The following is a 16,615-nucleotide window of genomic DNA, read 5'->3' as shown; positions in this document are numbered from 1 at the left end:
TGGTTCCAGTTTGAAGTTGAACCACACGTGTTGTGTCGACGCAGCGTAGGGGTCATGTCAGAAAACATCATTATCTGGAAGGCAATTCTTTTAACCTCGTGCGTTTTATTTTAAACCAACTGCTTTAGAAGCACCGAACTCGACAGAGAATCACAGTGACTCGTCGTCGCGGATGTGTAACAAAGTTAATTGCGCTTTTTCTTTTTGCCTCAGTGACCAAGAGAGCAACAACTGGTCGTTTGAAAAGAGAGAGAGGAGGACGTTTGACACTTCACCCCTCGCTCTGTCCCCTCGCTCTAATTAGGTTGTGTTGTTGCTTTAACCTGCTGGTCGGCTGATTGAGTCGAGGTGGAAGGGGTCGCCCTCATTAACCCCCCCGCCTCCCCCCGGGGACTCCTCAGAACTTCCAAACTTGCCCACAGAACTCAATAACGCACCGTTGACTCTGTAAAATGCACCACGCACGCACGCACACACACACACACACACACACAGATAACACGCACACACTCACCTCCTGTGTGCCCAGCATGATATATACCCCCCCCCCCCCGGTCTCATTGTTTCCCAGCAACAATAGAAGCCCTCCAGCCTTTATTCCCCCCAAAAAATAAACCTTTTGTTAAAGTGAAACACTTCAGTGTCGGGCTAAATTGAGGGGGAGGAGGAGTTGGTGGTAGGGGTGCTGGGGGAGGGGAGGGGGGTACGTAGGGGTGGGGGTGTTACTGAGCCGTTTGCATTTTTTGTCATAATTGCTGCTGTTCTGTCGCTCCATAATTAGCCTTTGATAATGACTTGATAATGTAACCAATTAGGTCGTTCGTCAGCCAAGTCAATCCTGCTTCTTCTTCTTCAACTCCCTCCTCCCTTCTTCCTCTTCTTCCTCCTCTTCCTCCTCTTCCTCCTCTTCCAGCGCCTGTGGCTCTTGATTGAAGCCTGTTAATTAAATCAAACGGTGCGATCGCTGAATCTGACGCCTCCTCTTTTGTTCCCCCTCGACGGGAGCTTGTACAGTTTCTTGTTCGATACGCTGAGCAATAAGGCAAAGTCACTGCGTGCGCCGGGTTCACGCCTTATCCTCCTGCGCTGTCTGAGGAGGAGGAGGAGGAGGAGGACGTATCGCACATCTTTGGGAATCAGTCCATTGTTGTTTAGATGAGTAATTATCATTATTAAAACGTTAAGTCCTTAACACCTATCTGATAGAAGTGTTAGTCAAACACTAGGCCCCTAGTGTGTGTGTGTGTGTGTGTGTGTGTGTGTGTGTGTGTGTGTGTGTGTGTGTGCGTGCGTATGATCATCAAACGTGCTCATGTCTAATGAGTCTAATGTGACTAATGAATATATTTTTATTTTTGGATTTGCGTCCTGTCTCCTTATCAGTATTTTAGTTTGTTAAACTTCCTTTAACAAACTGTCAGCTGATCGTTTTAAGAATTGAGACATTCTGAATTCTTCCTGACTTATTATCAAACTCATCAACCATGAGCTCCTCCAAGCTACTGACTGAGGATCTGAACATGAGGCTATAAAACGAAGAAGGTTATGAAGAGATATCAGAGTTTTTTCAGCTGCAAATGTATAAATTCCAAATTAAAAAATGGTAGTTATGATTAACAAACTACAAGTAAATCTTGCCACTCCTGCAACTCCATCACAGGCCAGAATTGATGTTTGTGTTTTTTTCCTGTTATTTAAGTTCATGAAATAAGAAATAACAGATGCAGATGTTGAGTATATTTACTTCTTTGCACTCACAAAAAGAATCGACAGAAACCCACCTGATAGAGAGTTTGTAGAATAGAATAGAACAGCGGAGCAGCAAAAATATACACTATACAACAATGATAATAAATAAATTACAGTCGTCACTGTTGAGTCGTTCACTTTCCATCGATCCAGTTGGACGATGACCCACAGACATGAGCCCGTTTAACATAATCCCTCATTTATTTTGGAGGGTAACGCAAATATCAGTCAATATTGGGTCGCCCCCCCCCCCCCACTCCAACCCTCACTTCCCCGAAAAGTGTCCCACTGACACGCCCTCTTTATCAGTGTGGTGCGCTGCAGCGCCGCAGCCACTAAAGCTCTTATATAAATAAGATTAGTGTCGCGTTTTGAGCGTCAGGGAATAAGAGGTGTAATATCTGATGGTTTTATATGCAGTATTATTGTTATCCCCTCTTAGTCGGGCTGATACTCTCTCTCTCTCTCTCTCTCTGTCATATTTCACATTTGTTCGTTCGTTTATTCTTCCTCTGGTTCTCTCTCTCTCCAGATTCACAGTATTATGAGCAGCTAAGCTGGAATGAAGCGCCCCAGCATCAAATGTTCACATTGTTCTGTTCTGTCTGTCATATAATCTCTCTCACACACACACACACCTCACGATCATTTCCGTGCGCTCCCTCCTCGTCTCTTCTTCGCCCGTTTAATCTGCCGCTCGCTCGCTCTTGTTTGTTATCCACCAGGACGCCTCACTCGCACCTTGGCTGCGGAGGAGCCACGTCCTGGTTGGCGGCGGCTGAATTAGCCGCCCTCGTGGCCCCGGGAGCCGATTGAAGGTTCCTTTTGAGGCCATTTTTGTTGTCGGCCATTTTCACATTTCCTCCTCACACCCTCGCCGCGGAGGGCGGACGCCCGCACTATAATTACCCAATCTGTTCCCATTCATACTCTTCAATTTCAGCACCTCGCTCTCTCTCTCTCTCTTTCTTTTTCTTACTCCCCACCTCTCCTGGAAACCAGCTCCCTCCCCCCTCCCTCCTCTGGGGGCACAAAAGCTGGGTAACAATATGGGGGTATTAGGGCCGGGTGCAGGCCCAGCTGGGGGCCGGCTTTAGCCAGCTGAGGGTTCTCCACGGCGAGCCCCGAGTTACGGCCCTGATGTCCTGTGATGTCGCTGAGGCGGAAGACTTTCCTTAACGCGCCGCGACCCTTTGATGGGCCCTCAGGCCCCGCACTCGGCTCCGAGGGAAAACCCGGCGACCCCGAGCAGCCCCCTCGTTGGGTGCCGGGCCGAGGGTTTGATTCCCTCTCAGTCAGTTCAAGAGGTCGAACGTTTGATCAGGAAGTCAACGTGTGAGGACATTTCATTTGTCCAGCAGTGTAACCGTGTCCCACACGTTCAGCCTGAGGGCGAACAGGAGCATGTCTCTGAACGTTGGTGTGATCACAACATACGTTATTCTACAAGAAATGTTTTGACTTTTTTTTGTTCATCCCTCTCTTCCCTCCTCATCTTTCAACTGTGGAACTCGATTCACAATCAAAACGTTCGTCTCAATGAGGAGATTCTGGCTCGTATTCAACTCCCTCATAACTTTCATACTTTCAGAAATACGCAACGTTTTTTCACGATCGTTCTAGTTATCACACATTATTTACTTTCTTTTTCCAACTTTCCTACTCCTCATACTTCTTCAGCTTCTTCATCCAGAAAGTCAAGCCAGTTCAGTGTTTCAGCAGCGGCATTCACAGAAATGCCTTTTCTATTATATATTTTTTAATATCCTTAGATTCACCTGTTGTGTGTCTTCCAGATCAACCTTTTGAGTTCTAAGAAAAAACAATGTCACGATAAAAACGAACTATGTCACTGCCAAACAAGCTTGTCATACTCTGTTTAGGATTAGCACGCACACACACACACACACACACACACACGAAAAAAAATTACCAGATTCACATTTGTAGAATACTTTTCAAATTGTCAGGTATTTAAACAGACAACTGACCGATGCAGTGCGACAGCGCCTGAGCTTTAAAATCCAGGCAAACTCAAGACGTCATCGCCAACATGGTCCGTCTTTGTCTTTATGTCCTTGTGTCTTTATCTAGTTACGTTTTTGTCTTTATGTCTTTATGTCTTCATGTCCTTATGTCTTTATGTCTTTGTCCGTATGTCTTCATGTCTTATGTCCTTATGTCTTTTTGTCTTCGTGTCCTTATGTCTTCGTGTCCTTATGTCTTATGTCTTCATGTCCTTATGTCTTATGTATTTGTCCTTATGTCTTATGTCTTTGTCCTTATGTCTTTGTCCTTATGTCTTCATGTCCTTATGTCTTTGTCCTTATGTCGTATGTCTTTGTCCTTATGTCTTCATGTCCTTATGTCTTTGTCCTTATGTCTTCATGTCCTTGTCCTTATGTCTTCATGTCCTTATGTCTTTGTCCTTATGTCTTATGTCTTTGTCCTTATGTCTTATGTCTTATTGTCTCTGTGTGTGTGAGACTGGAGCACAGCGACACAGAGGAGACACGATGTAGTCGTGTGTTTCTGTGAGGGGAGAGAATACTGACGTCTCTGAAAGGTGAACAGTCGCTCGCCTTCTCTCCCACTTTTGAAATGCGACAGATAACGACCCCCCCCCAGTTCAAAAACCGGAGAGGCGAGGGTGTGTTCGACGGGGGGGGTCTGGGGGGGCTGGGGGGGACAACCAGGCTGATTTCAAAGTTTTTTTGAGGAACCGGCATTTCATCCAACCAGTGCTCTTTCTGATGTCGGGCTTCAAACGACAACTGTTTTTTTTTTTTCCTGTGTCATTTCATCTGCCCCCCCCCCCCCCACACACACACACACAAAAAAGACCTATTGTCACTGGAGCTCAGATTCATTTTAGATTAACGCTCACGAATCTTTTTCTTTTCTTGCATTACCTTCAAAGGACCTCCATTATGTTGCCGGTGATAAGGGCGAGCTGGTGCTCGCCGACGTGGCCAAGAGGAGAGCGAATGAAATACAGGCCCAGGTCGCCGCGGGCAACGGTAAGAAAAATAATCATAATGTCCAAGAGAGAAAGACGACACCCGAACGTGACGGTGGTTTATTTCTGGTTCCTTACATGTGAGGCGGGGGGGGGGGGGGGGGCACTCACTCGCTCCGACACACTTCTCACTTTTCTGACAAGTAACACACAGGTATTTTCTCAGACTGGAGGAGAATTGAAGCATAGATCATATTTTGACGGTAAAGCTCCACCTGCATCGTCCACTTTGATCTATACTGAAACAAGTTTTGCTTTACGTGTTAAAATCAAATAAAAAGGTGAAACTAACCTTTACAATGCGACTCGCAGCATAACATCGAATACTTACAGGAATCACTTGTTCTTTATCAATGTCAATGGTTCTGGAGGATGGAATTTGTGAACAGAAAGTGTTGTGATATGTAAACAGTGTAAAAGTGTTTCCTCCAGTTGTTGGAAGGAAAAGCTGAGAAGGCCCCAGTTCCTTCTCTTTCTTTTTGTTGTTGTGACTCCAGGCTGGGCTGCTGCCCTTTGACAAACATTCCCCAAAGCACATACCAGAGGGGATCAGAGCCCAGTTCCTCATTACACACACACACACACACACACACACACACAGGCTTTAAGAGCCGACGGGTGAGCAGCAGAAAACATTCAAATTTGTGAGGGAACTAGATGAACATGTCTGATGAGTCCTTCATTGGTGCTTAAAACACACCAGAAGGCTCTGTGTGTGTGTGTGTGTGTGTGTGTGTGTGTGTGTGCCTGTGTGTGTGTGTGTGTGTGTGTGTGTGTGTGTGTGTGTGTGTGTGTGTGTGTGTGTGTGTGTGTGTGTGTGTGTGTGCCTGTGTGTGTGTGTGTGTGTGTGTGTGTGTGTGTGTGTGTGTGTGTGTGCCTGTGTGTGCCTGTGTGTGCCTGTGTGTGTGTGTGTGTGTGTGTGTGTGTGTGTGTGTGTGTGCCTGTGTGTGCCTGTGTGTGCCTGTGTGTGTGTGTGTGTGTGTGTGTGTGTGTGTGTGTGTACACACGAGACAAGCAAGGTATTTAACTCCACTGTATAAGGTCGAACCCCGGAGGCCGAGTGTCTCATGTGTGTGTCGGTGAATGAAAATGAGCGTGTGTGTAACTGTGAGGCCTGTTTGCATTTTCCTTTTTCCTAATGTGATGCGCAACACGCACACACTCCTCCTCTTAAGCCTCTTAATTGTGTCCTGGATGATTTTTACCTCCATCACCTGCAGCGTGTCCTATCCTTGGACAACGGCAGAGTAGAGGAGAGGAGCGAGGAAGGGGACAGAAGAGGAGAGGAGAGGGGGGGTGCAAATATGAAGAGGGGGAGGAAGATGAAACATGAATTTTAAAAGGGGGAAGAAAACAAATAAAGAAAAAGAACGAGATGCGTCAGTGAGGCGATCACGAGCGTCAGATGTACACGGACACAATGTGAGACACACACACACACACACACACAAAGTACAGAGAGGAAATAATAATCACTCACAGAAACCATCAGTATGGTATATGATTAAATTGAGTTTGTTAGGAAACAAACGCACAAGGAGGATGACGACACTGTCACTGTGATGATGGTGTGTGTGTGTGTGTGTGTGTGTGTGTGTGTGTGTGTGTGTGTGTGTGTGTGTGTGTGTGTGTGTGTGTGTGTGTGTGTGTGTGTGTGTGTGTGTGTGTGTGTGTGTGTGTGTGTGTGTGTGTGTGTGTGTGTGTGTGTAGCGATTAGCCGCTAAAACAGAAATGTGAACTCGGGTCGTTCATGTAAAGTTTTAATGCACAAACAGTGGACGACCTGTATCAGGTCAACTTCTTGTTATGGAGGCAAATACACACACACACAGTCACACACACACTCAAACACACACACATTACGTTTCACGCTCAGAAACGAGTGACTACGATATATTTCACTAGAAATATCGACTGTATCCTCTCGCAGCTCCACAGCTCATTAATAAAAGTGCCACGTAATTAAATAATAATGATGAAAACATTGATTCATAATTGATCTCGACCTGATTAGTTGACGTTGTTGCTGATCTCTCAACCGCACCATCAGCTGCAACACCTGACTCGCATTCATCCCTCTTAGAGCTGCATTTATATCATCAAATCACACATCATAATAATAATCCAGAGATAAAGTTATGATGTAGTTTAATATATATTATAATCGTTAATGGTTCCTTTTACTTGTTTTTCTTTATCTGTTACAAAACACGCCAGGAATTGGCGTGCGTGCGTGCATGCGCGCGCGTGCGTGCGTGCGTGCGTGCGTGCGTGGCCCGCCGCACCATATTCACTGACATATTTACAATGTGTTTGCTCACAGAAGCATAATTCCACATTGGATCAATATGCTGAGCAGATACAGGTTCTGTTCTGTTGATCCTGCAGCTGGACGTTATTTATCCCTCCGTTACTCTGAACGTTGTTCAACCTGCCGCCACCAACGACAAACTGTGTTCCCTCATTTCTATTCATTTCCCCCCATCGAAGCCCTATGTTAGGGTTAGGCCGAGGGAACATGGACACGCCCCCTTCCTCTATTAGATATCTGCTGTATATTCTCACCCAAAATACCAAACCTTTCCTTTAAAGGGGCAGTAAGCGATTTGAATCCATTAAACTCTTTGTAAAATTCGGCGAACATTTCCTCAATATTTCCTTGTTTTTCAGCTGAAGTTGCACGACAGAGAACCGACCCTCCTCGTCCGGAGGAGCAGGAGCGATCTGGGCCATCGCCACCCGGGTTTATGTCGTTTCACTTCGTGGAGAACTGTAAAAATTGAGCTGATTTGCATTTGAAAGCAGAAACAGTGGAAAGAGGAGCACGTCTCTGGATATTGTCTCAACGATTCTTCACTTGTTTCCTCTCAAAAGAAGCAGAAGACTCAGCACCAGATGGAGCGATGTGTTCCAGCAGCAGCGGGTCGGTGGAATCACGTTGGGCAGAGCCGCCGTGTTTTTTTTCCACGCACCTCTTCTCGTATTCATGCGCGTCCATTGTCAACCCTGATGAACACAGATTCGTACACACACACGTCCACACAATGGAGGACACACATCTCAGCTTAGAGACGGTTCCTCTTTCATGACGGGCGCTGGAAAATGGCTCGTAGCTGTCTGGCTGACAAGTGTGTTGATGTGGATAGATACGGCATTGTGAGAGGCAGAGTGGCGAACAAGTGCGAGGGAAGGCCTCTTTCTCTCCTTCTCCTTTTCTTCTGAGGAGCGTTCCAGGAGGAGAAGCCAAGTTCGGTTGCCCGATCGTTGCCGTCTCCCCCTCACAAAGCGAGGATGTGACTGTGGGGCCTTTCAGTGGGCAAGGAGACAAGAGCTTTATCTGAAGATCCACTTCTCCACCTCCTCAAGCTCTCTCTCTCCTTCTCCCTCGCCGTGGTGATAAAAGCCTGTTAGCTCCGGTGTGTGTGTGTGTGTGTGTGTGTGTGTGTGTGTGTGTGTGTGTGTGTGTGTGTGTGTGTGTGTGTGTGTGTGTGTGTGTGTGTGTGTGTGTGTGTGTGTGTGTGTGTGTGTGTGTGTGTGTGTGTGTGCGTGCTTTGTTGACTCGTCCTCCATTAGTGTTTGAGTTCTCGCTTCAGTTTTACTGGAATAACATGTTTGTGAGAAACGAGGTAAAAAGAAAGAAACAACCTACACTCAGGTTTGTTTTACAGACACTGTTCCGTAGAGATGATCAATTAAAAGGCTCGGAGAATGTTCTGCAGACAAAAAGCTCTAAGTGTGTGAAATATTTAGTATATTTTTATGTTTGGACATTGATCAAGGGAAAACATATCTCAACTCGTTGAACACGTCCAAGTGATTGGACACGTGGAGCCAGTTGCTTCTTCAACTTACAGAATTATTTAAAGTTGCTATATGTGCCTTTCTTTTCGTATTGCTCCATAGCTAATTTTAACGTTTACTGAGCGATCTTGCAGAAACTTCAGCATCAAACTTTAAAGAGCAGAGTCTCCAGACGTGCAAAGCAGCGTCAACGTTCACTCTTTTTTTGATTCGACTGAAGTTGGCACGCGAAGCCGAGAAAAGCAGACAAAACCTTTTTACAAAGAGAGATCGCTGTGTTTTACATTCAGTGTTTTACAGGTTTGTAACTTTTGGAGAGTTCGGCTTTGCAAAACCCACATCGTGAAAAAATATAGAACGACCCAAGAAGCTCGATGAACATGTGATTTAAAAACTCAACTATGAAAATATCCAAATGTTTTTTGGGGATAAAACAGTGTCGTACTGTAACTGTTGCTGAAGCTTATCGAGTGTGTGTGTGTGTGTGTGTGTGTGTGTGTGTGTGTGTGTGTGTGTGTGTGTGTGTGTGTGTGTGTGTGTGTGTGTGTGTGTGTGTGTGTGTGTGTGTGTGTGTGTGTGTGTGTGTGTGTGTGTGTGTGTGTGTGTGTGTGTGTGTGTGTGTGTGTGTGTCTTCGTAGATCTTCTGAGAGGCAGAAGTGACGTGTGTGGGTCCGACCCCGGCGACAGACCTTCGTACTCGGGCACTAACACCACACAGTGAGTTGCATGAAGTGTGTGTGTGTGTGTGGAAACTTTTTTTTTTACCATCACGATGCACATTTCAATCACTGTTTTCTGTTTGTGAACTTGTCGACAGTGGCTGATGATAAGATCAGTGATGAGTGAACAGTAAAGTCTGTGTGGAGCTGCAGATTCACATTCATAACTCTCTGCATATTTCCACATTATGACATATTGTTTTCACTTTGTCAATCGGATTCTGTATCATTTCTAAAATTGTCTATTGTCGCTGCCTAAGAGCAGTTAATGGGCGTGAATAAGTCCCACGACAACTCCAGTCGTCTGTGATATGAAGTGTGTGAGTGTGTCTGTGGCCAAATGACCGAGCTGCTGCTGCGTCATTTCAAAATGTCAGAGCCGCATCAGTTCCGGGTCTTACGCTTCCCGAGGTCCGTTTCTTCTCCCTCTCGCCACGGTTCAGTCTCCGGAGTGCAGAGCGAACTGCCTGTGTCTGAATGATGTGTTGAACGAGTGTCACTAAAAAGACGCAGTGAGAGCATCCACACACACACACACACACACACACACACACACACACACACACACACACACACACACACACACACACACGTCTCTGGTGGCAGGCTGACGGGTGGTGGGGAGGGACCTTCCTTGTCATACCCCAACCAACATATTGGGAGTATTTATATGGGATTGTTTGTATTAGATGTTCTTCTCGTCTTCACGGGTCTTTTCATGGTTGTTTGACTGTAACACTGATGACTCTCCACCCCTCCACCCTAAGCCCCCTCCATCCGTCCCAAATCCCTTCCTATCGGGGGGCAAGAGAGAGATGCTCTGTCCTAAGCTCTTTAAAATAAAAAAACAGAAAGAAGAGTTGGTAGAGGGGGTCGGGGGCGAGTTGGCAGCCAGAAGCCCGACCGCTCTGCCCCAGGTCGTCTCAGAACCCAGATCCACAAACCTCCCAACAGATAACAACACAGAGAAAGACACAAAAGACTCTGCCCCCCCCCCCCCCTTTCTCTTTAAAACAATTTTTCATATTCAACCCTTCCCCACCCCCCTTCCCTTTTTTTATCCTTTTCAATAATCTGGTCTCCGATGAAGTTTCATTGTTTCTCATGTGAAGCTTAGCCGAGATGGAGTGGTGGAGGCATTATGGCGCGGGCGTTCTCCCGTTTGGCTCGCTGAGAGGGGGGTGGGGGGAGCACAATGGCATTTCGGGGGCTCCTCGCCTATTCCCCGCATTCCCCAAATCCGACTCCGCGCGGCAGAGAAATGAGAGGGAACGAGACGAGAATCTGGGACGCGTCCCAACGTTCCTTTGATTGCTGTTGGCCCCTCGCTCGTCACGTCCTCCGCAGGAAAGAGGACGGAGGCTGTTTGTATTTCTCGCGTAGCCGAGGCAGCGGTTAATGTGAGACACTCGTCGAGAGTGGCGAGTGTTTACACCTGACACTTTAATTCACAGATGTCAGATTCTGGGTCAGCCAGTGTGTTGGTGGTGACGTCCTGCAGCCGGAGGCAGGAACACAAAGGTTTCTCTTCTCTAACGACTCAACGACATGTTCAACTTCTGTGTCGAGACTCAGTTTGTAGAAGAACTCAACCTGATAAAGTTCTGAAGGATCCACGGCCGGGATGAGATGATCAGAACCACGAGTGGCCCGTTGGTAAAACACAGTGTGAAGAGGAGGAGATGAATCCAGAGACATTTTGTTCACGTCTAGTTCACAAATACATTTTTGAAGGAAACACGAAACAAACTGCGTCATCACACTTTTGTTTAAAACAGTGATGAAAATGTGAACTAATGACACAAAGGTGATTCTGAACGTAGTGAAAGTAAAATGTTCATATTCAACATTTGATTTGTTTTCTCACAAAATATCTGATCTTATCTTCTGATATGATACATTTAGGTTTTTGACATTTACCACAACAGGATGTTTCCAGAACCGGAACATGAGTGATTCTTTCTGGTCTTTGTGCTGCTTCTCCTCTGCACAGTGAATATTCTGTTGCTTCCTGTGTTTCACTGATGAATTTTAACATTTTGATCTTTCGTCAAAAAGGCATCAGGTGTGACTCACTTCTCTCTTTCTCCCTCAGCGTCGACGGACGAGCCAATCAGAGGAGGCTACACGCCGGGAGCCCACATGTGACCGTGAGCCCGGATGTGTTCAGGATGCCAAGACGAGCAGGTCTGTCGCTCTGTCTGTCTGTCTCTCTGTCTGTCTGTCTCTCTCTCTGTCTGTCGGTCTGTCGCTCCGTCTGTCTGTCTATCTGTCTCTCTCTCTGTCTGTCTGTCTGTTGATCTGTCTGTCTTCTGTCTGTCTGTCTGTCTGTTGATCTGTCTGTCTGTCTGTCTGTCACTCTGTCTGTCTGTCTGTCTGTCCGTCTGTCCATCTGTCTGTCTGTTGATCTGTCTGTCTGTCTGTCTGTCTGTTGATCTGTCTGTCTTTCTCTCTCTGTCTGTCTGTCTCTTGATCTGTCTGTCTGTCTGTCTGTCTGTCTCTCTCTCTGTCTGTCTGTCTGTCTGTCTGTCTCTCTCTCTGTCTGTCTGTCTGTATGTCTGTTGATCTGTCTGTCTGTCTGTCTGTCTGTCTCTCTCTCTCGGTCTGTCGCTCCGTCTGTCTGTCTATCTGTCTCTCTGTCTGTCTGTCTGTCTGTTGATCTGTCTGTCTTCTGTCTGTCTGTCTGTCTGTCTATCTGTTGATCTGTCTGTCTTCTGTCTGTCTGTCTGTCCGTCTCCGAGTGTCTGCCGAATCATCGAATGCTGCAGAATCATAAAGCAAATTGATTCAAATATGATGTAGAGGTTTGTTCATGTTTGTTGTTATCTTTAAGTTGCATAAGTGTCATTGTCATTTCACATTCAATGATAAGTGTCATATATATTAAGATAAGAGAAGATTAAGATATGTCATATAAAACTGGTTTACTTTCCTAAAGTTTCTTCCTAGTGGCTGTAATAAAAAAAAAAAATATCCAGAATTTATGAAAGCAACCATCTCACCTTCTGCCCCGACTGGAAATAAATTCAACAAGTCAAAGTTAATGTCATGGAACCACCTCCGACAAGCGTGTTCACCAGCTGACACAGAATCAGCCCATTACATAAATCATAATGTTCAACACGTCGACGTCAGGGCCACGATAATTCTCTCTAAACGGGACGAACCGTAGGCCATTAAGAAAACATCACTTCTTCTTCTTCTTCTTCACTTCCTCCTCTCCTCCTTTCCACTCTCTCCAGTTTTAATTATTCCATTTTTTTGGGGGGGGGTTATTAGCAATTGTCTTGGTACCAAATCGCTCTGTCATTTGATAATCTGGGCCGTGGGCTGTTGGAGGAATTTGCATCAGCATTTAAAATATCTGTGTGAGGCACGCTTGGGTTTTAATGTCAATCACTACCTTATTAACGCAGCGCTCAGGGCGAGCGAGAGAGAGAGAGAGAGACTGACAGAGAGAGAGAGAGAGAGAGAGAGAGAGAGAGAGAGAGAGAGAGAGAGAGAGAGAGAGAGAGAGAGAGAGAGACAGAGAGATATCACCATGAGTGACAACGGTTTACTACGTTCGTTAAAAACCCGGAAAAGGCAACGTGTCTGACCTACTGAGTGTGTGTGTGTGTGTGTGTGTGTGTGTGTGTGTGTCTAATGTTTGTCTGTGGTACTTTTCCTTCACCAGAACTTGGTCTAACACCTTCTGTCGTTCTGTCGTTCTGTCGTTCTCTGCAGGAAACACCGAAGGTGACGGAGACGACGTGAACGTGAGTTGATTGACTGAAAATGTATTTATTTTAAATATCCATCTCATCTGTCGACATATTTCACAAAGCTCCGTCATAAAAGTGATCAGGAATCATTTTATGAGTTCGTAGACAAATGGTGTCGTAGCAGTAAACTACAGTAAGATGGTTCCCATCATCTACACACAAATCATTTTTATATGGTGTTTAGTAGATATGATGATAGAAGAAATATGTTTGTTGGACAAAACAAGTCATTTAAGGACGTCGCTTTGCATTCTGGGAAGCGTCTTTTTAATACTTTTGGATGTTTTACAGACAAACAAAATAACAGGTTAATGGTTCAGACTGTGAACCATCCGTCTCTATATTTACTGTATTTGAGATGTTCAGGTTTGTAAAACACAACGTTTCTGTTTGTTCTGTTCCTCAGGACGACGACGACCCCGGGACGCTTCACCTCGTCCATCTAGGGACGGTTTGAAAAAGGAAAGAGAAAGATGAGGAGGTACAATAAGAGTTCCAGTGTGAAACTGGACAAACACAACGAAAACCTCACGCAGAGATTGAATGTACAACCTCAGAATCTTACTGTACCAACACAGACGACTGTTTAAGTGTTTGATGACAGAAGTTGTAATGTCAGCTTTGACAGCGAGGCTGAAAAAACCAGAAGCCTTTTTATTTGATTTGATTTATTTTTTAGACCCGTCGTAGTACATTTGTGAAATTCAAGCCTGGTGGAAAACACACAGAGGTTTATTTTCTGACTCGGTGAAGTTGAAATCCAAATGGAGCTTTTAGGAAAATTCTTTCACTGATTTCCGCCTTTGAAAAAAAAAAAAAAAAAACATGACAAAAAAAATGTTTTCAACCTCGTCATTAATCAGCCGGAAAAAATAAAGACTTCTATTACACTTCCATCATTATGATATTGAATGTTTCAGGCTTCCTCTGTGTGTGTGTGTGTGTGTGTGTGTGTGTGTGTGTGTGTCTGTGTGTTTGTCTGTGTGTGTTTGTCTGTGTGTGTGTGTGTGTGACTGTGACTGTGTGTGTGTGTGTGTGTGACTGTGTGTGTGACTGTGTGTGTGTGTGTGTGTGTGTGTGTGTGTGTGTGTGTGTGTGTGTGTGTGTGTGTGTTGGCCGAGATTACGGGCCAGTTTTTATTCATGAATAGGAGCCAACCAGGGACTTTAAAGCGTCGCGGAGCCTGTTTTCCTGAACAGCAGCCACGGCCGTGTCAGAGCTGTCGACGCGCCGCGCTCACCGACTAATCTGACAGCGCCGCGCGAGCCCTAATCCCTCACTGTATCGTAATCTATTTACTTTGCATTCTAAGAGGATTTCCACCAAAAAATATACAAGAAGCGATGTTGGAAATGGACAGAAGATCAGCGAGGACGCTTTCCTGCTCCTCTTTCTGTCTTTTTGTGTGTGTCTGTTTTGTTAGCTTTAATAAAAAAAATCATTGTGTGTTTTTTGGGGGGAGTCAATCCCCTGCGAGAGGGACGGCTGAAAGGAATTACATTTCTGACTGATACTAATACTTCTCTTATGTAAACATCAAACTGTTATATTTCCCTTCTGATGATACAGTCACACTGCAGAGGCCGCCGGAGATAAGTGGCATCTGTCGCTGCCTTTAGTGCCTCTCTTGACACGTTTATAATTTACAAACCAAGGCGGCATTATCGTCCCCGATTGTTCCATTTGACAGCTCGAATAAAAAGCTGCAAAATTGCTTAACAGGCGAGCGCCAGCACTTCCTCCCTCGTCCCTCCGATGGCCTGCACACGCCGACCGGAATCTCCTCTCTCACAAATACAGGAAGACAAAAGTACGAGACCAAAACCGCTCGCCTCGCTTTCCCTTTGAGCAATTATGTGTCGGCTTTGTGAAATCATAAATACTTATGCTTCATTTAAAATGTGCCCCCAGCAGCTGTATTGTAGAAACAGCCGCCCCGTCCGAGATGACTCGCAGAGATTGGACTTATTAGTGGTATTAACATAACACACGAGCTGGAGCTGTGGAACGGCCTTGTCAACGTGCTGGATATGAATGGAGCCTCCAGCATCTTGTTATGATCCAGGTTATCTGTTGGTTTCTCTCCTCTGTGCAACAGTGTGAATCTGCTGAGGCCTTTTCCCGTCTAATGATGTGGGCTCTCTGATTGGACTGGTGGTGTTTCCCCTCAGGGAGAAGTCGTACGTCTCAGGTTTGTTCCACGCGTGTCCACAAGTCATATCCCTTAAAATAAACAGCATAGACACAAATGTCGGAGCATTGATACTTTGCATAAAGATCAAACTCCTATTTTACAAAAGATCTTAATTGCAGTGCAGCGTTATCCGTATTGAACATCAGTGTTTGGCCTCTAAGACAAAAAGACTTATGTTTTTAATGATTATTATGATGAGTGAAGCGCGAGGACACAGAAGTTAACATAAATATTATATTTGTGGTCAACTGTTAATAAGCATATTAAAAATGTATTTAGATTTCAAAGTTAACATTGATTATGTGGTTTATAACACTGAATAAGTTGTTAAAATTTCTCCTATGAAGACATATTTCATGTTATAACTATATTTGTCATTCAGTGTTATGTACACAAGTGTGTGAACAAGTGCATTAATAAACATCTACATCTTCTTTGCAGTGTGTTATCGATCATTTATTAGTGTTGCCCCCCCCCCACCACATTAATTCTCAATGTGTAGTTCACCAAAATGAACAAATCTTACTAATTCTCTTCTGTCTGTGTTTACGGGGAAGGAGTCGTTTCCTTTTCTCCACAGACGACCGCTGTGATCGTCTCCGGCAGCTTCTGAATGTTAAAGGTCACGAGTGGAGGTGGAGATGTCGTCGCCGCCCTCCGGCTCCGTACCGCACCGTCCTGTACCTGGACGGAAGACGTCACTGAGGAACCAACACCACTGGAGAAAGGAAACGTGGCCAACGCTCGACAAGCTGGAGACGAACGGCGTCGGTGGGAAACTCTCAGGCCTCCGGGTCAACAAGGCCTGTGAGGGCCGCGGGGGAGAGACAAGTCGGGACTTTTCCACATGAGATAACACAAACCTCTTCAAATACCTTTCTCCTTCTGCCCGACAACGGTTCACACGGAAGGAAACGGGAAAGTGAGGATGTCGGCAGAAAGACAGAGATTTAGAAAAACCAACCAAACAAGAAGTGCTCCTATAGGAAGTTATAGAAATATACTGTTATAAACTATTTCAGGGATTAGCATGAAGTCTTTTCCTTTTATTGAACCCCTGACTCACTTAGCTAGCGCCATTTTGATTTGTCTGAATCTTTGGTTTGTGGCTAATGTAACGACACTCCGTTAGCTGCAGCTGTACTCTGTGTTTACTGCTAGCTAATTATCATGTTAGAATGCTAACATGCTAAGCTATTAGTGGAGAACATGGTAAACATGAAACCCGCTAAACGTCGGCATGCTAACATTATTTTGCGTAAGCATGTTAGCATGATCAAAATGACGATGTTAGCACGTTTTAGTAGAATCAGATCCCGGAGCCAGACAATAATTCATCTTTATTGGTTGAAAATGACTGAAATTATTA

The 16,615-nt window shown here is 45.2% G+C and overlaps 1 protein-coding gene across 9 annotated transcripts in view; it reads left to right on the top strand.

Annotated features, from left to right (window-relative positions):
* The window catches only part of LOC118283267 (WD repeat containing planar cell polarity effector), a 61,537-nt gene extending 45,323 nt beyond the window's left edge, over positions 1 to 16,214 (top strand). For 4 of the 9 annotated variants that reach the window (XR_007031589.1, XR_007031586.1, XR_007031588.1 and 1 more), the window contains 7 exons: positions 4,670 to 4,769; positions 9,208 to 9,286; positions 11,384 to 11,475; positions 13,015 to 13,046; positions 13,459 to 13,533; positions 15,151 to 15,243; positions 15,804 to 16,214. Coding sequence is in view for 1 of the 9 variants with exons in the window: in XM_035605056.2 (XP_035460949.2) it covers positions 4,670 to 4,769; positions 9,208 to 9,286; positions 11,384 to 11,475; positions 13,015 to 13,046; positions 13,459 to 13,509 (354 nt within the window). In the remaining 8 variants the exon portion in view is untranslated. Of the gene's footprint in view, positions 1 to 4,669; positions 4,770 to 7,438; positions 8,185 to 9,207; positions 9,287 to 10,742; positions 10,810 to 11,383; positions 11,476 to 13,014; positions 13,047 to 13,458; positions 13,955 to 15,150; positions 15,244 to 15,803 lie in introns of those variants that run through there. The other 5 variants (XR_007031587.1, XR_007031590.1, XM_035605056.2 and 2 more) reach the window with 5 other exon arrangements.
* The last annotated feature ends 401 nt before the right edge of the window (positions 16,215 to 16,615 follow it).

The sequence above is a fragment of the Scophthalmus maximus genome, chromosome 10, assembly GCF_022379125.1.
Source record: "Scophthalmus maximus strain ysfricsl-2021 chromosome 10, ASM2237912v1, whole genome shotgun sequence".
Lineage (NCBI taxonomy): Eukaryota > Metazoa > Chordata > Actinopteri > Pleuronectiformes > Scophthalmidae > Scophthalmus > Scophthalmus maximus.
This window is presented reverse-complemented; position numbering and strand designations above follow the sequence as displayed.